The sequence below is a fragment of the Ipomoea nil genome, unplaced genomic scaffold, assembly GCF_001879475.1.
Source record: "Ipomoea nil cultivar Tokyo-kokei standard unplaced genomic scaffold, Asagao_1.1 scaffold0804, whole genome shotgun sequence".
Lineage (NCBI taxonomy): Eukaryota > Viridiplantae > Streptophyta > Magnoliopsida > Solanales > Convolvulaceae > Ipomoea > Ipomoea nil.
The window spans coordinates 3,024,260-3,047,239 of NW_017617232.1; the positions used below are offsets into that span (position 1 = coordinate 3,024,260).

At 34.8% G+C, this 22,980-nt stretch overlaps 3 protein-coding genes across 3 annotated transcripts; 2 read left to right on the plus strand and 1 right to left on the minus strand.

Moving 5' to 3' along the window:
- Positions 1-769: 769 nt before the first annotated feature.
- LOC109177334 (WD and tetratricopeptide repeats protein 1-like) lies at positions 770-9,614 on the plus strand. Its single transcript, XM_019326659.1, has 19 exons — positions 770-1,064; positions 1,582-1,650; positions 2,399-2,476; positions 3,725-3,859; positions 3,976-4,083; positions 4,181-4,309; positions 4,927-5,042; positions 5,124-5,241; positions 5,676-5,781; positions 6,081-6,223; positions 6,320-6,490; positions 6,577-6,687; positions 6,872-6,983; positions 7,383-7,723; positions 8,225-8,315; positions 8,393-8,488; positions 8,606-8,676; positions 8,764-8,864; positions 9,178-9,614. Exons 1-19 carry the CDS (start codon positions 993-995, stop codon positions 9,257-9,259), a joined length of 2,250 nt encoding a protein of 749 aa, XP_019182204.1. The 5' UTR covers positions 770-992; the 3' UTR covers positions 9,260-9,614.
- Positions 9,615-13,301: 3,687 nt separating this feature from the next.
- LOC109177338 (50S ribosomal protein L17, chloroplastic) lies at positions 13,302-15,708 on the minus strand. Its single transcript, XM_019326663.1, has 2 exons — positions 15,444-15,708; positions 13,302-13,936 (listed from the first exon to the last, which is right to left on the minus strand). Exons 1-2 carry the CDS (start codon positions 15,664-15,666, stop codon positions 13,527-13,529), a joined length of 633 nt encoding a protein of 210 aa, XP_019182208.1. The 5' UTR covers positions 15,667-15,708; the 3' UTR covers positions 13,302-13,526.
- Positions 15,709-19,977: 4,269 nt separating this feature from the next.
- LOC109177337 (transcription termination factor MTERF5, chloroplastic-like) lies at positions 19,978-22,725 on the plus strand. The gene is made up of 5 exons (XM_019326662.1): positions 19,978-20,158; positions 20,272-20,354; positions 20,624-21,901; positions 22,018-22,135; positions 22,337-22,725. Exons 3-4 carry the CDS (start codon positions 20,751-20,753, stop codon positions 22,046-22,048), a joined length of 1,182 nt encoding a protein of 393 aa, XP_019182207.1. The 5' UTR covers positions 19,978-20,158; positions 20,272-20,354; positions 20,624-20,750; the 3' UTR covers positions 22,049-22,135; positions 22,337-22,725.
- The last annotated feature ends 255 nt before the right edge of the window (positions 22,726-22,980 follow it).

Consider the following 22,980-nt stretch of genomic DNA (forward strand, 5'->3'; position numbering starts at 1 on the left):
TTAATGGCAGAGTGGGATTGAAATGATTACAAATATTGACATTTGGTTATTTATGACCTTATAATAGGAATAAATAAATAAATAAATAAATAAATGTCAAAGGCCGTGTGACATAGCTGTGGCACCTCAAATGAGATGTCTCAAGTTTGAATTCCAGTGTAGGGACATTGAGTCATAGGATATGATATTTGTAATTGGAGGAATAATCAAATTTCATAGTTGTGGCCAAGCACCTTGTGCTCAGATGATCTATAGTGACTTCTCCCATGTGGGAGGTCATGAGCTTGAGTATTAGAGGATGTATTATGATTTTAATTCTTCAAACACAATCTTAATGTCCAATTTTATCTGTCCTACTTACTGTTCATTGGTCAAACCAACTATTTATTCTTTATTTATTTTCTTTAATATTCTTACTTATTTTTAATTTATTATTATTATTATTATTATTATTATTATTATTATTATTATTATTATTATTATTATTATTATTTTGTGTTCAATAGTAATTTTAGTGTAGTTTCTAAATATATAAATTGTGTATATTAATACTAAACTTAATATTATGAAAAATTGAATTAAAAATAACTTTAATCAAATTTCGTTAATCGAATCAGACACATAAAATGAGACAGAGGAAACCTCGCTAGCCAAATTAGACACATAAAATGCAGGGAGAACTTTTTTTTTTTCTCCCCAAGTAAAAATGTGACCAAAATGGAATAAAGTCGAGTAGGAATCAGAAGAAGACCCTCGTGGCCTGGTGGGCCACTCTCATACTATAAGCAGGTGACTTTATCTCTATAGGCCGACGTATTGCCCAACCGCCTTTCCAGTGCAACATCTGTTTTGATGATCGCTCGCTCTCACGCACGCACGCAGATACACGCACCGATCATCTTCCTCATCGCCGATTTGCCGGCGTCGTAGTCGTCTCGATCGAGCTAGGGTTTCTCTACTCCCTATCTCTGAGCCGGTCATTTCTCGGCGAAATGGAGTCCCTGTGCTTCCGCAATGGCAACATCACAGACTTCATCAATAGTCGCTCTCTTGACGTCCACCATGTATGTTGGATTTTCAGTTTTCATCTCCTCTTTGGTTTTAGTGAGTTAGACCATTATTTTTGTTTTCTATTGCATTTGAAAATTCCCGTTTGTGTTTGAGTTGGTGAGCTTTTTTGGTCCTGAAACTGTGATCCTTCTGTTCACATTTGCGGCACTGTAGCGGACTTTATGACGCAAAAGTCTGTTAGCTTTTCTAAACTGCGAAACTCGGTAGAAATGTTATGTTCTTTCTTTGAATTTGGATGTTGCTATGTTATGAAGTAAATTACTCAGCAAAAGGAAGTAGTATGTTTGATTTAGCTTAAATGCGTAATTGAAGTTTGGTGTTGTTGATTGAATCCTTAATCTCTGTGCACGCGTTTACACAAACACAGATATTGGTAGTTAACGTATTTAATCTAAAAGCATAATTTGCCTGCAGAAGGATTATTGCTGAAGTTGTTTCATCCATTTATTTATTGATTTTGTTCTATCTGTCTGTTACTTTCTGAAGTCTTGAAATTCCTCTTGCAAACAGGACATTGATCACAGATTACAAATGCACTCATCTTTGGTACAAAGGCTTTCTTTAGAAAGAGAACTAGAGGTGAGTAGCCTAACAAGACCTCAACCTGTAACTGGTGTTAAATCAAATTATATGATTCACTTTTTTATAGTTCATAATAGACTTGCATAGGCTGTCTTGAACCAGACAAGGAAAAAATCTTTAGATTCCAATGTAGGTTGAGGAGTAAAATTTATATCCATACTCATGGGCTCGTGGCTATTCCGAGATGCATCTACCTTCACTGGAACTCTAGACTAGGGGGGGGAAACAGAATGGTATTTTGATATTCAGGTTAATAGCTAGGATTTTGAGATGATAAATGTAGTTGAATCCATGGATTTTCAACCTAGTTTTTCATTTTCTAGCTAAGTTTTTTACCCACTTCTTCATTCTGAAGTACCTATGGGTTGTCCAAAATTTCCATCGGACTGTCAGGCTTCTCCAGACTCCAGCAATGTTTGAATATACCTGTTCCATTAATTTTTCGGAGAACAGTTCTGTCAACTTTACTGGAAGAATGCTCAAAAAGAATAAAGATTATATACATGAATGTATTTTAAAAAAATGTTTATAACTGGTACATTTTGGAACACATTGGTTGGTTTCACTTCTTAGATGATGATGATAATAATAATGATACAAGTATTGGGTTTCTGATGATCAGATTCTTCATGTGGTGAATACAGTTATTTGGTTTCTGATTTATGCATTTTCCGGTTTTCCCCAAATTACCTTGTTGGAATATTTAGAGTCATTTTGTTTCAAGCTGCTGTTTGATATCTTTCAGGATCATCAGGGTTGTGTGAATACTATTGCTTGGAATTCAAGAGGGTCACTTCTGATATCTGGATCTGATGATATGAGAGTATGATTATTTACTTGAATATATTGCAGACTCATATATCTTCTGTTGACGTACACCCTATCCTCCTAAAGATAAAGAATAAACAGGGCCATGCTGTGAGAAATATGACTTTGTTGATACTAGGAATGTTTTGTCTGCAATATTCAATTGGCTTGAGGACTTTGATCATGCTAGAAGTTAGTCTACACTCTACAATAGCAGTCTTTTGAATGCACTATGTGCTTGGTTTAAAGCAATTTGCCAGTGAAAGAATAGGCATACTGTGAGATTGTTAAAAAACATAACTGCATTGCTTGTTACCTTCTTATGTGATTTGTGATTTGTTTTGATTCTTTAGATTATAACATTCTGTAGAGGAAGCCTTCACTTTCAGCCTTTAATATGGCTTTTGTGCCCCCCACCCCCCCCCCCCCCACCCCCCCACCCCGGCGCAAACACACCCAACGCAACAACATTTACGATTTAGGGTATAGGTTAAATGCCTCCCTTTTTCAACACAAAGACAAATTTAGAATTGAAGGATGAAGCTAGAATTTTCTTATCTAGTGCTTGTTTGGCTGGGTTGGACTGTTGGACTTTTCTAGAAAGATCTACTTTGACAAAAGCAGTCTGGTGGAAGAACAGGTCAAGTAACCATGAACAGTTGAAGGGATAATTTTAGAACCTGGAGGGATAATTTTTTAAGTCTGATACTCTGATATTCTCATTAACATTGCCTTTTCCAGAGAGCTTTTTGGAAAAGCCTCTATTTGAGGCTTCAGAGGGACAAGCATAAAGTCCTCTTATCTACTTTAAAGTTTTTGTTTGTTTGTTTGTTTTTTTTTTTTTGTTTGTTTGTTTGTTTGTTTTTTTTTTTTGTTTTTTTTGTTTTGTTTTTTTTTTTTTTGTTTTGTTTTGAAAATAATAATAATAATAATAAACAAAGCAGATAAGCCCCAAAATACTCCTTTAGCTTTTGGTTGAAGAAAATATAGCTCAGAACTTTCCGATTTATTTGGTTAAAGCATCAATGTTCCTCTGGTATTTTTCACTTTGAGTTTGCATGGAGAAGCACCTTACTGTTGCTAATGTTATTATCCAATCTGAGATGAGTAGTTTGATTGATAGCCCTTATGGAAATGTATTTAATTTTTAATTTGCATGGCTTCTATTCTTGTTTGTATGATACGATATGGTGCTTTCTCTTAGCTTTTGAATAAACTGCATTTAAAAATTTGTTATGTTAGCTGACTTCATCATTTGCCACAGATGAATATATGGAGCTATTCAAACTGCAAATTACTTCACTCCATTGAGACAGGCCACACTGCAAATATATTCTGCACAAAATTTGTTCCTGAAACTTCAGATGAACTAGTTGTTTCTGGAGCGGGAGATGCTGAAGTAATTTCTTGATGGGTCAATCATACATGCATAGCAGCACATGCAGATATGACTGTGCTGTCAATGTCCAGTAACTGGTTCTGTAAACTCACACTCTCCGATGCTTTCTATGACAGGTTCGCGTTTTTCATTTGTCTCATTTGAGCGGAAGAGGACGGGATGTGAATGTTGTCAGCCCATCAGCACTGTTTCAATGCCATACCAGGAGGGTCAAAAAATTAGCTGTAAGATCTTATTAGTTACTCCGAATTACAATTCCATTACCATCAGTAAAATCAACTGATGTTCATTTGTTTGCTATACGGTGCTTACTCTTTTTAGGTAGAAGTTGGAAATCCAAATGTGGTATGGAGTGCAAGTGAGGATGGAACTTTGAGGCAACATGATTTTCGAGAGCGTGCTTCTTGCCCCCCAGCTGGTTCTTCTCATCAAGAATGCCGCAATATTCTTGTACATTCTTCTAAACCATTTTCTCCTTTGGATTCTGTTTGGGGTGTTGCTGAAATGTTAAAGAATCCCATATCTGTTTAGTTTGAAAAATCTGAGAGTATTGATTTTCATGTTGCATGTGATGATTGCTCTTTAACAATGATTTGTGTGCATTTTTATTTGCTTACTTGGTAAAACATGTTCTTAAGTGCTTGCTTTAAATTAATTCCCTTTATTTAGCTGGCTTTTTCTGATCCATTGGACTGTGTTTGTTTGTTTCATTGTTAACGTGGAACCTTTGTTAAATTGTCAAACTAAGGGTATAGGTGGTGAGGTGTTGGTACCCATTTGTGGAAGTAAAATTACTGACTGATATGTATGATAGCATCTTTTGAGGTGGGAAAGCTTTCTTTACAAAGAGCATAAAAAAATGCTCCTTTTTTATTTTTATTGTTTTGGGATCTTCTTCTACCCTTTGATCCTTGTGATTGTGCACGTTATGTTTGACAAATTAATAATGAACCTGCCAATAGAAAGGGCCACCAGGATGTTTGGACTTTAATCCACTATATGTTCTCTTAAATCAGATATTTGTGATTGAACACTATATCTCATAATTTGATTTAATTTGATGTAAGCTTGACTTGCGCTGTGGAGCTAAGAAGTCATTGGCAGATCCTCCTAAGCAGTTTTTTTCTCTGAAGTCATGTGATATCAGCTCAACGAGGCCCCATTTGCTACTTGTTGGAGGGAGGTATGTTTCAGTAGTTTCTTTCCTAGAAAAATGCTATTTATTTGTGTCAACATTCTGCTAATTTTAAATTAATCCTTGCAGTGATGCTTTTGCTCGTTTGTATGATAGACGAATGCTGCCACCATTATCTTCTAGTCAGAAAAAGTTTCCACCACCTCCTTGTGTCAATTATTTCTGCCCAATGCATCTCTCTGACCATGTTAGTTTCAAACATTCCTGCCTGCATTATTTGCTCTTGACCTTGCGAATTATATTGGTAGCGACATACTTCAGATTTCATACCTTACCCTCTTCAATTTGAAGTTGTGATCTTTTAAGGCTTCTATATCCATGGTTGGCTATCTTGCATGTTCCCGAGACCTGAACCATAAAATTGCTTACTCCCGTCTATAGATCTCTCTTTGCTCTCTTCTCTGTACTTCTTTGAGCACATATTTATGGGAAACTCTTGCAAACTTATGTACACTATTCATATATAATAGTGAGCATGTTTATTCGCTTTTATTGAATATTTGTATGATCCAAAGCAGAAAATATACCTTGGAGCTTGTCCACACACACATGTATGTATGTATCTATAATTCTAAAAAGTGGAGCAACCAATTCAGATTCTTTTTGTTTCCATCTCTTCAGAATCGTTCCAGTTTGCATCTTACTCATGTTGCATTCAGTCCCAATGGTGAAGAAGTTTTACTTAGCTACAGTGGGGAGCACGTTTATTTGATGGATGTGATCCCTGGTATGTTGCTTGGTTTGGAAGAAATATTAATTGTCCTGCAATATAAGCTATCTACTTAATTCTTGTTTTGCCTGGCCTTTCTGTGAGCTGATCTACTCAAAATAGCTCTATTTTACTCTTTCAAAGTTATTTAGAACTTGGGTTGCATGCCCTTGATGCTCTTTTAATACATTTATTTACTTATGAGAAGAAACATTTATTTTCAAAAGACTCATGTTTGAAATGGTTAATAGTATTCTAACTGTTTGATACACCTCTTGGTTCATTTTCATGTATAATGTATGTATATGTCGGTGCAGCACATGGAAGTTCTATTTGCTATTCCTATGAAGATGCTGCTAAGCTTTTGAACTTCAATCCTACAAACAGTGGAGTGGAATTGCAATCATCAGTTACTGGGGACTCCTTAAATGGATCATTAACAAGGCAATCTGCTGCCAAGGTGACTAAATTTTGGAGTCAATTACAAATTTTGATGACTGAAATTATCACTATTGTATTGGCTTGCATCAAACTAATTTCACGCTGCTTTTTACAGCTTGATTCGTGCAGAAAGTTAATTCAAGCGGCAGAAAAAATATTGAAAGAAGAAACAAGTTTTTATTATGGCATTGAAGCTTGTAATGAAGTCTTAGAGGGTTATGGGGATGAGATTGGACCTAAGCTAATTTTTGAGTGTTTATGTATTCGAGCAGCCTTATTGCTCAAGGTTTCTGCAGAATGCTTCTATTTTCATGGTTTCTAATTAGCTATTTGTTTGTGGAAGCTATACCAAAACGTTTTTCTCTAATGCAGAGGAGGTGGAAAAATGATGCACATATGGCTATACGAGACTGTCATAGAGCTCGAAAGATTAATCCAACTTCGTTTAGAGCACTGCTGTTGATAGCTGAAGCTTTGTCCCAGGTAAATAAATAATTGCAGTGCATTTCATGCTTAACAAGTTTTGGAAAAATTTAATTATAGATCTAATGATTGTGTACGGCATATACCTAACAAATTTATAGACATTCATAGATGCATATTTACTCTCGCAGAAACCTTGTTTTTTGAGATCTTAATACATTGACACTCGAGTTTTTGGCTGCAGTTAGGTAAGTATGAAAAAGCTCTGGAGTTTGCTATTGGTGCTCAATCCTTGGTTCCATATGAGACTGAAGTTGTAGATATGGTGGACAATTTAAGAAAACATATTGCCGCAGGTTAGTGTTCATACTGTTGAAGTGTTGATATAACCGTGTTGAGATTTATATTCCTGGTTTCTCTGGTGAACTTCATCCTTAATACACTGGTTCTTTCTTTCCTCCCTTCTTCAGAGCCAATGGCTATTTGTACTGCTGAAATCTTTTTGTTATTTTCATGTTTACTGTCGATTGTTTTTTTTCCTTACCTCTTGATTCACCAAGGTCATAAACACAAATAGAATTTTTTTCTTGATTTTATTCGTTGTAGAATTTATGCATTGAATTTTATTTCATTTGTCTGACAGCACAAAAGCTCTTTTCTATTAAAATCCTCTATCAAGGATTTTAATTCTCTATGCTGGATTATTATCTCATGAATTGATCTCATTGTTGATGCTTGGTTTCTTGGATGAGCAGCTGAAGCAGAGAAAACTAAGAAGGAAAATGGAGAATCTAAATCTGAACATCCGCAAGGACGGCTTGTGTCATTAAGTGACATTCTCTACCGTTCAGATGCAAATAGTGATGCATCACAGGATGGTCCAAGATCTGATAGAGGAGATTCTGATGATGAGGAGCTAGAATTGGCTTTTGAGACATTATCTGGGGACGAAGGGCGTGAAATTGGGCCTAATGTTTTTCATGGAAGTTTAAATTTAAGAATCCATCGGAGAGGTGATACAAATTCAACAGGAAGAGTGAATGGCACTTGCGGGTCACCAACATCATCATGCCAAGATGAGAAAGCATCTTATAAGGTTTTGCTTCTGATTGTTTAGTAAAAATTATTTCTTTGTATATCTTGTGGGTCTTCTGTAATGATCCAGGTGCTATTCTTTCAAAGAAAATGATGCTGCTCTAAGGTTTTGATCATACTATTTATTATTATTATTATTATTATTATTATTATTATTATTATTATTATTATTATTATTTATTTTTATTTTTATTTTTAAATTTTCTTGGTCATCTTCTACACAACTTGTTATGCTGGGACCTTTGTGTAGGATAAATATGTTCAGTTTTCTCCATAGAGGAATAATCAACAGCAAAAATGATTCTTTGCAGTTACGAATTGATTTGTAAAAGAATGTTGAATGCTATGACAAGCTAAGAAGTATTGTATCATACACTAGATAATTGTTACCATCCACCCTTGATTTCTTCTATAGCTGTGTGTTGAGAACTTACTGTTTTGATAGTGTCTTAAACAGTTGTCAAATTTTCATACTCTCAACATGTTCGTGTTCATCTTGCAGCCTGAGATGGCAGTAGATATGAAAAGGAGATATGTCGGCCACTGTAATATAGGCACTGATATAAAGCAAGCGAGTTTCCTAGGCCAAAGAGGTACTCCTTTTCCTCTTTGCTATGTTGTGCTCTTCTTCTAGTGTAAGTTGAAGCTCTTCTCAATATGTTTTATGCAGGTCAGTATATTGCTAGTGGGAGTGATGATGGTAGATGGTTTATCTGGGAAAAGAAGACTGGTAGATTAATAAAAATGCTTCATGGGGATGAATCTGGTAGTTAATTTATTTTCTTAGTTCTCTGTTATGACTCTCTTTCAGAAAACCTAAAAATTAGTGATTTCTACTACCAATTCCCTGGTTGTCTAACTTAGCTTTTCACCCTTGCTTCAGTTGTAAATTGTATACAGTCCCATCCATATGACTGTGTTGTAGCTACAAGTGGGATTGATAATACCATAAAGGTGAGAGACTGATAGTCAAATATTTTGATTTACTTTATAAGATGCACTTGTTATAAGAGGAACTCACATACTTATTTATGCTTCCAGATTTGGACCCCAAGTGGAGCAGCAGGACCTGAGACTTCAAAGGTTCTAGATGCTATGGAAAACAATCAGCGCAGAATGAGTCGTACTCGCGAAGCAATTTTGTAAGACCTATGATCCCACTCTCTTCACTGGACTATAGTATGCTTAAAATGTTTTCCATGCTAACTTAAATAATAAATACAGCCTCTATCATATATTTCTCTTCACCATCTGTTCTTTAATTTTGTTTTTTTTTCATAATTGAAGTCATAATCTTTTGTTTTCACAAGACTAGAACTTTTATTTCAATGGTAGGAGAGTGGCATTTAAAAATGTATTTTTCCCTTTCTAGTTTGTATGCTTATACAACATCTTATTGCTTTGCTTTTATTCTTTGTAGCACGTGAAAAATTATATTAATGCGATATTGTGCAGGCCTCTGGAGTTTCTGGAACAGTTTAGGTTGCACGAATTTGCAGAAGGCAGTATGCATCCTTTTGAGTGCACACAGAGTTAATCCGATCCGACTTGGCCATGCAAGGTGAACAGCATAATGCCTAATCCCCCTTACCGCCAAACGCAACGCTTAGCATATGCAGATGTGTCTAGTCGTCCTGCTGAATACACACCATACTGGTGAAAACTCAAGCGAATGCTCGCATTTTGATAAGAATTCCAGATCATCAATGCTTACTGCAGCTAGTTGTGCATTTGTGAAATGATGAGAGGAGTGAATGTATAGAATGTAAAGTAGAATTGAGTTGGATTTTATTGTGGCTGCTGAATTTTGAGGTCCTCAACTAAGCTTGGGTAAAGCTAATTGTACTTTAAAAAAAAAATTCAAGCAATTAATTGCACATTTGCACTCCGTAGCTTATGTTTATTGTATAATTTCTCCAGCGTTCCTCTTCAAAAGGTATCATTTCTTTTTCTTAATTAGGTTTTCTAAACCACCAGTTCCTGATATTGAAAGAAAATTGTTCTTCTAAAAGTTATCTTTCAGAAAAAGAAAATTTCAAAATCATCTAGGAAAATTTTAGCGCATCGGATATCACGAGTCTAAATTAACGAAGCAAACTTTTTGTATAAAAAATATTCTTATTTTTATGTCCTTAAATGTATTGGTTTAGTATATGTGAAGTTTTACTTAAAAATTTATTTTTGGTGATAGGAATTAGGAAATGTATTTAATTTTTGTTTGATCTCTTTGTGTGCGAGTTAAGTGTTAAGTTTTGAAATTAAATCTCAATTTATTCATCTCATAAAGTTAAAAATATAAGTTATCAAAAAAAAATTATTTTTATTATCCTAGAACCAAAAAAAAAAAAAAAACAGTTTGTTTTTAGTGAAAAAATAAAAGAAATTTTAAATTCGGTAATTGAAAGAGAAAGGAAGAATTTACAAGATCTTTTATTTTAGTATTATTATTTTTGTCAGGAAAAACATTATTTGCAAAAAAAAAAAAAAATTATACAAATGTTTTTAAAAACTTTGTATTCATAGAATATTGGTAAATTAACAAATTTTGTTATAAATAATTAAATGAAGTTCTATATTTAAAAAATACAAACTTTTGTGTGTGTGTTTATTTATTTTTTATTTTTTTAGTACTACTAACTCTTGAACCCACAACTTCCCATATGAAAGAGAAATTTGATGCCACTGCCCACTGCTGGACCACAATATCGTTGGCAACTTGTGTGTATTTAAAAGTGATCAAATTAAAAGATAAATTAAGTCGTTGTCAAGTGTCAGTTTGTCACCCACGGATTGCCTGAAAACGTTATAATCATCCCCGCAACTCAATGCACATATTAAAAAGAAAAATGTCTTGTATTTCTTTTTTCATATATATATATATATATATATATATATATATATATATATATATATATATATATATACACATAATCATTTCCTTGCGTGGCGTTCCATTTGTTTGGCAAGTTGGCAGTATAATATGAGCCGATTATCTATCTGGAGTATTCCTAACATAGAATTAAATTCATGAATGAATATCTTCAACAATATTATCACACAAACTTATGTAGAATCGTCGCACGTGTGGCGGATTGTCAATACACAATATATAATGAGTAATTATGTATGTAAACCAATTTCTTACTTTCATATGATATTGCATATTTTGATTACTTAATAAAAAATGGGTGAGTAATGATTTTTATTCATTCATTCTTTCTTTTGTCCAATAAATTTCTATATATTTAGTGGGCGTTATACTCTATAGAATACATCTACAATTTCATATATAATACTGTTTGTTGAAAATATAATACTATATTTTGTAGATTTGTATTTTTTAATTATAAATTTTATTCTTTTCATTTTTTTTTTGACTCTAATAAAATTTGAATATGTAGTTAGAGTTTTACTCTTTAAAGTACACTTGGTTTATACTATTCTTTGGTTTAGAAAAAAATCTGCAAAGCCGGTACTCAAAGGTACGTTCTAAGTGAAGCTCGTCTTTTAACCTTACTCAATAAAGGATCACAATAAAATAAATCAATCTAGATTATTGAACAATTCCTATAACAACTATGGCTGTTAAAATTTATAAAAGAAAAAAGTTAACTTTTTTGTTTAGTTTTAGGTAATCAAAGGACACACGGTATATACCCACCCAACCCTAGGGGTATGCGTCGGATAGATTCGGACGGTTCAGTTATGTAATGTTGAAAACCATTCGGTTTATGATTAATTTATTTAATATCCATATTGTTGTTTTTCCAAGTTCGGGTGTGGTTGATTATATCAGTTTTCAAAGTAATTTCAAAAATAAAAATAACACTCAAATAATCGATGAATAATAACTTACAAAAGTAGAGTTTACAGATTTAAAGTGCAAAATACAATGTTAATTGCTAAAGTGCTAAAGCTAAACTGGTTAACTGCACTGATCAAACAACTTAATAAGTGGCAAAATTACAATTGAAAATTTAAGCAAATATGCTATACTTATATGCTATATCTATACAAAATACAAATTTTGCTCTTGAAAACACACCGACCAAATTTAAAAATTACTTTGAAAATTTATGTAACACAAATAAACCGTGGAATTGGATTGAAAGTAATAAAATATATAAGAGAGTTTTGAGAAAACATGCTTAATTGAGGTTGACATACTAATTGAAGTTCTCTGTTGAGACTAGAAGAAGAAGACACGCTATGATCGGGGAGAGATGTCAGAAATCAATTTTAAGTTAAAGGAATAAGGGTCAAATAGGTCACTCAACTGCGCACTCAATTGCAATTAGGCCATCGAACTAAAAAAGAATGCAATTGGGTCCCTAAACAACGCAAACTCATGCAATTCAATCCAAAAATGACCTGTTTACCTGGAGAGACGGTTACATAATTTTAAAATATTTTTTAAATAATTTTAAATAAAAAACATTTAAAAAAAAAAAAAACTACGTCGTCTTCGCCGGAGACGAAGAAGTCTTCTTCGTCTCCACCGACGAAGAGATCTTCGTCTCAGGCCGTCTCCATGGCCAGGGAGACGGCTGAAGACGAAGCCGCCACTTCGTCTCCGCCGGAGACGAAGTGGCAGGCAACTCTCACGCCGTCTCCCACCTTCGTCTCAGGCCATCTCCATGGTTAGGGGGACGGCCCAAGATGAAGCCACCCCTTCGTCTCCGGGGTTTTTTTTTTTTTTTTTTTTTTTTTTTTTTAAATTTTAATTTAAAAATATTTTATAAAATTCGGTAACCACCTTTCCAGGTAAACAAGTCAATTTGGATGGAATTGCATGCATTTGCATTGTTCAGGGACCCAATTGCATTCTTTTTGAGTTCGATGACCCAATTGCAATTTGGTGGGCAGTTGAGTGGCAAATTATGCTCTGCATCCGTATGCACCATGCATGGTGCATACGGATGCAAAAACGACGTCGTTTTAATAAAACGCGCGTCTCCCCTTAAAAAAAAAAATCAGGTTCGATTCCCAACAACAACATATAAACTAAAATTCCATAATCGATGAACTATAATTCCATAATCTAATCTATGAACTAAAAATTCCAGAATGAATGAACTAAAATTCCATAATCTATAAACTAAAATTTTAGAATCGATGAACTACAATTTCATAATTGATGAACTATAATTCCATAATCAATGAACTATAATTCCATAATCTATGAACTAAAATTCCAGAATGAATGAACAATATAATGTTGTTGCTGGGAATCGAACCTGAATTTTTTCTAAAGGGGAGACGAGCGTTTTTTTAATAAAACGACGTCGTTTTGGCATCCGTATGCACCATGCATGGTGCATACGGATGCACAGCATAACGATTGCAGTTGAGTGGTCTATTTGACCCTTATTCCTAAGTTAAAAAAAAAATAAAATAATAATAATAATAATAATTTTGTCTCAAGGTTATCTTTTTCTTCCTAAAAACCATGGAATTGAAATACAAGGGAGGCATGAGATTCTAATTCCATGAAAATGAAGGAATTGCAATTCCCTCCAACTAAACGAACGAATTTGCTTGCCTTCGAAATTATGTGGGAATTAAGTGAAAAATTGGAAAAAGGAGCTAAAAGCAAAGACATTACAATGAGAAAATGTACAAAAAGGTATCCAACTTTACTCAATCAAACAATTGACAAAAGGGAAAAAAAAAAAAAAAAAAAAAAAAAAAAGAGGAATGGAGGGGGGAGAGCACTGGCATGATACAACAACAATGTTTGCCCAACAAAATCTCTTGTTAACATTAAACTCAAGAAATCAAATGCAACATCAAACAGTTGGTCACTAGACAAGCTCAATATAAGCCATTGGTGCATTGTCCCCTCGCCGAGGAAGCGTTCTTATTATCCGGGTGTACCCTCCATTTCTGTCGCCGTACCTCTCTGGGACCTCGGCGAATAAAGCGTGCACGATTTGCTTCTCGTAGATGAAGCCGAGGGCTTGCCTTCGCTTGTGAAGACTGCCCTCCTTGGCCAATGTGATCATTTTGTCAACAAACTTTCTCATTGCCCTTGCTCTCGCTCTAGTCGTCTTGATGCGTCCATACTTGAGAAGCTGAGTTGTGAGGCCTCGCAAGAGCGCCTTTCGCTGGTCGGGGGGTCTATTCAGTTTAGGTACCCTCCTGCCGTGTCTCATGGCAAAGAATCGGCAACCATTGCCAATCTTGGTGAAAGTGTGCTCGAAACTTGTAGAATCTGCAAGACGAGAAGATATTAAGATGGCTAGTCTATAAAGTGGCAACTTAATCTCGAACTGATACACACACATCTATCACGAAATTGTCGAAGCACAAAATGTTCTAAAAACCACATTTTCTCTATGCGTTTCCGGGGAAAAACTAAAAGAGCCAGGTTTGGGCTAGAGCCATGTATTCCGCCCCTTCCAAAATTTACACCAAAACTAATGAACGATAGCAAATTTCTCCAAAAATATCAATGAACTACTAGTAAACTCAAACCCCGGAGGCTTGATAACAAGTTAAAGAATTTCCAAAAACACTTATGCGAGTGAATGAATATATCCTAGTTCCATTGTCATTTCACAAACAATTTCCAAAAACAAATCTATAAGTGAAGATTATAAGTGCTATTGGGGATATGGGGGGATGAGAATCATGAGATAATACATAGTACCCCCACTCAATAAGCATGAATGAAAATTTTACTATACATATTCTCAACCAAAGATTACAAGCCAGAAAAACTAGAGCATCTAATCCAATTGACAAGACAATTATTCAGAACCCACTCACAACAAGTTCAAATGAAAATATACAAATTAATGAAATAACTCCAACTAAAAGATTCATCACCTTAAGTTAATATAGAAAAATCCTAATCCACACAAATCTGGAAGTGTATAGCACTAAGAACTACTGACAATTTGCACTCTTATTAGTTCACTGTGCCTTTAAGAATCAATTAGCAATAGCCCTAGCCCGCACGGGCAGCTGAGTTGGCTCCTGGCGGTAGATTGTGGGCAAACATGATCTAGCCCTAAAGTCGTGTGTAGGAAATACATCCAATATGGTGGGCACCAGCACGGGTCCTCCCACCTAATGAGCAGACATATGTGGTGTCGTGGGGAATTTCACCTTTTGTGGGCAAGAATCAATTACCAATAAATGGAACTAGAATAAGTTTTCTAATACCCCCAAAAAGGGGAAGATTCATGAAGATTTAGGCCCTGTTTGGTAAAATAGTTAGCCTATCAGCCAATTTTGACTTATTTAACCACTATTAAGTGTTTGACTTGATTAAAAAATCAATATAAGTGTTTGGTTAATTAGCTTTTTGTAACTCTAAAATACTAAAATTCAAAAAGCGGTTCAAAACAACTTTTTTAATTAGCTTTTTAAAAAAAATAAATTATACCAAACAGCTATTCTATAAGCTAATTTATCAAACACATTTATACAATCAGCTAATATTATAAAATACCATCTAATTAACCCAATCACTAACCCCTATCAGCTAATATAGCCATTTACCAAAGGGTCTTAATACACCAAGAAATTACTTCCAATAAGTAAAAAAGGAACTCCAGAATTGGACAATAAGCTGAACTTAGTGGCCTCGGAAGAATAAAGATAGCATCTTCAAACAAAAAATGTGAGCTTTAGAGCCATTAAAACCAAGTAACAATACAGAAAGCAATGTATATCTTAACTAATTCCTGTATCTACAATTGGGGATAATGTACCTGGAGAAAAATGAGAGAGGAGCGAATGGAAAGGGGCAAGGCCCACGAAGGCGCGGACAGTTCCTGGTTGAGACTTGGGGCGGGAAAGCCTGAGTGGAGAGGAAGAAGACCTAGATGAGAAACGAAGGGAAGAGGTGGAAGAGGCGTGAATACAAGGAAGCGCTGATCTTAGCGGAGCCATATTCCATGCTGCGGAGGCTGAAGTGCTCGCACACGCCGCCATTTTCGATTGCTCTCTCTGTCTCTGGTTATGGACGTATGAATTGGCGTTGATAAGGAAGATTGAACCAGGCTTACTTGAACGGATAATTCGAAATTGGCCCCAAACTTGTGTACAAATTTCACTCACCTCCCTGATAATTTTTTTTTTTTTTTTTTTTTTTTTTTTTTTTGCAATCGTTATACCCTGCACTAGGGGTGTAAATGAGCCGAGCGGCTCGTGAGCGGTTCGCGAGCTGCTCGGTCAAAGCTCGGTTCGAACTCGGTCAAAATCGAGCTCGAGCCGAACTCGAGCGGCTCGTTTAGTAAACGAGCCGAGCTCGAGCTCAAATATTCTAGGCTCGTGGCTCGTCGAGCCGCTCACGAGCAATAATTAAATAATAATTAAATAAATAGATAAATATTATATATATATATATATATATATATATAAATTACTTAAAACTCGCAAAGTAGGAAAATCTTAAATCTTGAAGTTTGGACTTTTAAATTTTTAAAGTTTTTATTATTTATGTATGGATAAAATAATATTTACTATTAATTAAAATATGAATTCAAATATATCAAACTCGAGATTAAAATCGAGCCTGAACTCGAGCTCGAATTCTTGAGCTTGAACAATCGAGCTACTCGAGCCGAGCTCGAGCGGCTCGAAAAATTGCCGAGCCGAGCTCGAGCATCATTTTTTGAGCTCGATCGAGCTCGAGCTCGAGCCAACCCATGCTCGAGCTCGGCTCGGCTCGTTTACACCCCTACCCTGCACCGTGCCTCCCAAAACGACGTCATTTTGTTAAGTTGTGTGCCACGCACCTCCCAAAATGACGTCGTTTTGTTAAGTTGTGTGAGGAGTCGACGACGACGTCGTTTTGTTAATTGTGTGAGGAGTCGACGAGGCAGAGTGTATGTGTATTATGTTATACAATTATGTATATTCGAACACACAATTTTTTAACGGTTAAAAGTTTGTGTGGATTCTTACAATGTAGTATTTGTTCCTCATTAGAGGAACGAACCCACAACCTTCCATATGAAAATGCAACTTTGGTGCCATTAGATTACAAGGTCTTCGAACCTCCTTGATAACTTTTAAACTTAAAACTAATTATAATTTTTAAACTAGCAAGGAAAATATCTATATAATTTAGGAAAAAAACGTCATATAGACCATCGAACTATTAGTGTTTGTGTAATTGGACCATTGAACAAAAAATGTGTGCAATTAAACCATTTAACTCTATAAATTTGTGTATATATTTAAATATTACATTCAAGAGTTCTAAGTTTAAAGATAAAAGAACAAGATTTCAAAATTGGAAAAAGAAGAACTCAAGAAATAGGATTTTTGTAAAGAGGTTTAGAATATTTATATTTCATGTTTGTGAGCTCAAATATTTTTGAACATATCTTCAATACATTTTAGTGAGCACAATTCATTTTTTAGCTGTGTATAGTCATTGTTCTCCCTATCCTATATATACCTCATCTCCGATGGCAAAATAAGTAAAAATGTCATCATTATTATACTTTAAACACTTGGGTGTGTGAAAGACGGTTTATCTCAACACTAAGTGTAGCTATGAGTTATAGCAACAACCTTGGCAACAAAAGGGTGAATTTGTTGTACCCTATGCTATGAAGGGGTGAAGGTCGTAGAAGTGTCTTCGTGAATGATGGTGCCCAAGAGACCCATAGCACAAGGGGTTCGTGTCTTGTCTCACATAAGCTACAAAGGGTTGTAGAAGTGCTATCAACGTTGTGGTTAGTGCAACAGTTGTGATGCCCACCAATGTTTTAAAGTGGTCAGGAGAGTAAAGTTGTAAATCTTAAGGGAGGTGCCCTTAGGTAGTGAAGTAGGTTTGGCCGGAACACTCTAAAGATTGATGTACTTCGTTTCTTACTTTTTACATTCTATGTCTATTCAATTATGACAAAAACTTGTGTAAGATCGTCTCACAGATCTCAATATGTGAGACGGGTCAGAATTTTAATTAATGAGGTCAAAGATCCGACCCATTAATAATAATAGAAAAAAATTGACCCATTAATCAAAGATCTTATCCATCTCAGAGATTAAGACCCATGAGACGGTCTCACATAGGTATTAGCCTTCAATTATTTATTTACTTAAACACATGATTAAATGAAATTGGATTAATTGTGTAAGCCACATAGTACGAAGAAGAACACCATCCTTGCTTGTGAAATTGCTAGATATATTCTGTAATCTATGATTTGCTCATATGATTAATTAATTGTATGCTAGTTGAATTTCCATACTCGGTACCCATAATGCATCCTATTGTGTTGCTTGACTTGATTGTTTATAAATTTGATTAAGTGTTATCAATTACTTATACATAATTGATATTAAAAATCTTTTATTTGATCACTTAGAATTGTACCAAATATGATTTAAAAATATAACCACTTAGGATAAATTGGTATAATTTTTTTTTTTTTTTTTTTTTTATATAGCCTAAACTCCCCATATTAGGCTAAATCAAGACTAGTTTTCTACTTCATATATCTTAAGCTAGCTAGTTTCTCTCTATTGCTCTTCTTAAAATTGTCTATTTTGTTAGATACGCTCTCTTGATTTTGACTTTAACTCCTTTTAAACTCTTCTCTTATAGTCATCACCTCTTTTGCTCTTCAAATTGGCATGACATCTTTTTTTTTTTTTTTTTTTTTTTTTTTTTTTTTTCATGTCCAAATTTGCTCTTCAAATTGGCATGTCATCTTTTTTTTTTTTTTTTTCCTCTCTTAGAGTGGGGGATTGTTGAAAACAAATAATAAAATGACTATTTTTGTGGTCAAGTTCTTTATAATGAGATAAAAAAATTGATATATTGTACACTCAAAATAAATAATGGGTGACTAGAAAATTGATTCTCAAAGTAAACCCATTTGAGTTGGAAAATGGATGTGGGAAGACTTGTAAATTTTTTTTGTCCCACATTGAAAATGGAAGTAGGTTTGCACTAGTATATATATAGGGCTCTTTTAAAGGAGTTTGGATTGTATAACTTAGAGACTCTGAATATATTTTAGTATTTAACTAGCTTGGTTGGCGTGAGTGGCTGTGCACTCTTGCCCCTTAAGAGATATCGGGAGTTCAAACCTTCTCTATCGATGGAAATGGTCATGCACTTTTGTCTTCTGGCCCATGCTCTGACTGAAAAAAATATAATAAATAACAAAAATAGATAACAATAAATTAAGTTAATCATGATAACTCATTAATACCCTAATTTCATGACTCCCCTCGGAATAGTTCTTTCGCTTACAAGGTGAATATATAATTCCTATGAATATTATTTTCGAAAATAAAATAACTTACCAAACGACATAATAAATCTATTCTCGAGAATGCTTGATATAAGAGGATAGTGTTCATTTTAAAAACGTTTTATCTTAAAAATTCTCTAAAACTCATTTTGAAAATGTTTTTTTTTTTTACCATATTTTAATTAATTAATCACAAGTTTCAAAATTGTTTTATAATTAATAAAAAAAATAAGAAACACATATTCACTTTTTCAACCCATTTTTTTTTTTTTTTTAATCTTCTAACTTGATTTTTTTTACATAGGTCAAAAGTTCAATATATATCTATAAAGTGAAATTAAAACCTAAATATTTTAATTTTCATTTTACCTTTTATGTAGAATCGTCAAAACGGGTTTAGCTCGTCCCATAAGATTAAAAAGGTGGGATCAACTCTATTTTTTGAGTCGGTATTATATAAGACATTTTAACTCGCACCTGCTGCTTATTAAAAAGAGTTCTACTACATAGACTCTCAGATCTTACTCTTTAAATTTTACTCCTTGATATGACGGACACTGATAAACTACTTTTTTCATATGAGTCTCAATACAAGTGTCTACATCAAAATTTTGTATATGAAAATAAAAGTTTGGAGTAAAAAATAAGAGTAAATATAATATTTTCCTATTAAAAAACACAATTGAAAGAGATATAGCTGTCAATAGGCATGACCACGGTTCGGTTCGAACCGAACTGTGCACTATTGAACCGGAATCGAAATCGAACTGTTTGTAAGATTTCGATTAAAGTTTTTGTAATAAAGGAGCCGCCGGTTCCGGTTCTAAATTGAAAAAAAATTAAAAATCATAACTTTTTTTTATAAATTCGGTTACAACCGACGATTTTGGTTGGAACCGCCAATTCATCAATCGAAATCTTATTATAAGGTTCCAGCTTCAATTTGGCCATTTGCAGAATCCAAATTGGAACCGCAGTCATTCCTTTGTCAAATACTCAAAGGCCTAATAAAGTAATAAGTAATAACCCTAATTCCTAAATCCTAATTTCTAATTCCCAACTACAGTCCGCAACCATCAGCTTTCAAGCCCTTCACTCTCGTCTTCGAGTCTTCTCCGGTTCCCCCAGCCGACTAAGCCACTCGCCGTCGTCGCCGAGAGCCCGCGACGCAGTCACTCCGCCGGCGGCGCTTCCTCCTTTCTCAATCTGTATGTATATGCGTATGTATGTGTGTGTTGTGTTGTGTGTTTTTTTTTTCTCAGTTGTTGTTTTTCGATTTCTTCGTTTTGAAGTGTAGTTGATCGGTGGGTGGGGTTTGTAGGTGTGCGAATTGAAAGAGGGATTGATGTACTTGCTTGCGAATCTTAACTACATACAACACCATGATCACATTAGAACTTAAAGGTACGTTCTTTGTTTTCGTTCTCGATTAAGGTTTGGATTGTAATTCGGATTTGATCGTGTTTGAATTTTATACGAGCTGCATTTTTTCGAATAAAGTTCCGATTAGATAAATTAGTGTGTTCAATTGTGAATTTGGATTCTGTGGTATTAATTAGGACACTTTCTGCCATTCCTAATTCTAAAATAATTACACATAAAATTGACTTAAAAAAAAAAAAAACTAATTCAGGTTTTTTTTTTTTTTTTTTTTTTTTTTTTTTTTTTGACAGATAATTCAAGTGCTTAATCTTCGTAAAATAATTACTTATTTACTCTGTAAAAACCACCAGGCATCGAATCTGAATCACCTTTCTTCTCTGAAACTCTAGAGACACTGTCTCACCCATCGACGAATTGATGTTGGCCGTCCGGTACTTTTCCCGTCGCTCACCTTTACACTTCTACCCCTGCAAACCGACCCATCCATCCTTCTTCTCCGTCTTCTTTTCTGGTCACGCTCACACCAAAGCCTTAGAAAACCCCATTCTGTATAACTACCTGATTGACAACTTTAACTACCCCAAATCCAAAGCCCTGACAATTTGCACTCGCATGCCGTGGATCAAAACCCTTGAAAAGCCCGAATCCGTCGTACATTTCTTTAAATCCATAGGATTCTCCGATGCCCATATCCAATCCTTAATCCGCGATGTGCCTCAGCTCCTTTCTGCTGATATTGAGAAGACGCTGAAACCCAAAATCAAGCTGTTCCAGGACCTTGGTCTATCCGGGCCCGATATGGGTAATTTCATGTGCAAGAAAGCCCATTTGTTAACCCGTAGTTTGGACAACGTAATTAGGCCGTGCATTGCTGTTCTTAAGGATATACTTAGAAACGATGTAGACAATCATCATCTGTTTTTGGTTATGCAAAGGTGTCTTTGGATCGTCATGAGAAGCCCCGAGGTGAGGTTACTTCCTAATGTTGAATATTTGAAAAGTTGTGGGATTGTGGGGACTCAACTTGCAACTCTTTTGAGGAGGCAGCCTAGACTCTTTATCACGCCTTTACCCAAGCTCAAAGACCTGGTTTCCAAGGTTTTGGATATGGGGTTTTTGACTGATTCAAAAATGTTGGCTCACGGGCTTCATTCTTTTAGTTGTGTTAGTGGTGGGACTTTTAGGAAGAAATTGGGAATTTTTAGGAGTTATGGCTTCTCGGAGAATGAGTGTATGGGAATGATTAGGAGGTCCCCGACACTGCTGAGGACTTCGGAGGAGAAGTTGAAGCTTGGGATTGAGTTTTTCTTGAACACAATCGAAGCAGAGAAATCTGTGTTGTTATGTCGGCCTTCGCTGTTGATGTTCAGCATGGAGGAGCGGGTGCTTCCGAGATACCAAGTTTTGAATCTTGTAAACTCCAAAATGCTTTTGAAGAAGGAACTGAGTTTTGTCCAGGCCTTGTTTTTATCAGAGGCTGACTTTTTGGAAAAATATATTGCAAGGTTCCCTGAGATAGCCGAGGAATTGTTGATGGCTTACAAGGGCCATCTTCTAGTTTCAAATGGGTAATATAGATTTTTGCTCACCTATTCAAATTTGGGCATGTTTAACTTCAAAGTTGTGTTATAAATTTGTAAGGACTACTTTTAACATCAACTCTTATACTCGGCTGGAATTTCAGGTGTGGTGTACATCCTCCAGTAATCATTTGATGCGTCGTTTAATTGGCTTGGCTTACTTTATGGGGAAGAAACAGTCAAGATTTCAGGGGTATATGACTTTGTAGAGCATTTCACCTGGTAACTATCATCTTCTTAAGTAGTAGAGCTTAATTTATTCGAGCTTTCAGAAATGTGTGCTTGATACTGAGAGGTTTACAAACCTCCCTCTAAAGTATCAAGAAATTATCAAGACTAGAAGAAGTAACAATCCAATCTCCCTAAAATAATTACTGAATTTACTCATTCATTCATTATATTCTCCCCATTTTATTTTTACAGGGTTGTTCCTGCATTCTTCTTGGTGAAAAAGAACACGTCTAGACTTGCTAAGTGGGCTCAAATGACACCTTTGTCAGGCTCTGTGACTCCCCTCGAGGGAAGGTCATAGAATCGAACCCCAATGGTGGGGTTTTGACTCTTTGAGCTACAATAGATAACTTCTCTGTGCCTCTATGACTATACGGTGGATAGCATTATTTTCCTCCACACAAACAATAATAGAAACTGCAAATCCTCCAATTCTTGAAATAAAGAAGCTTGCAATATGATGTGGCAAGATTAAAAATATATATATATTTGTCATGTCTTGCAACTTGCAAGTATGGAAAGACTTGAAAATTGAAATGCTTGCAAACCTGACAATGTAAAGTACACATTCTTTCTCTTGATTTTTGACTTAAAATTAATTTAAATATTATTATTGTATTGTATTAAATTTCGAAAGTGAGGTAGAATTGTGTCAAACTACCTATAAGGTCTATGCATTATACATCGCAAGATTTTATTCAATTTAGTCTTTGTGCTCTAAAAGAATAGTATAATTGAAGACAATTATTAACACTGTTAACATTTTAATGTTAACCTTGATTAAGTGGCATTAATATCATCATTGTCACATCATATTATGATGTGTTATATCAAAC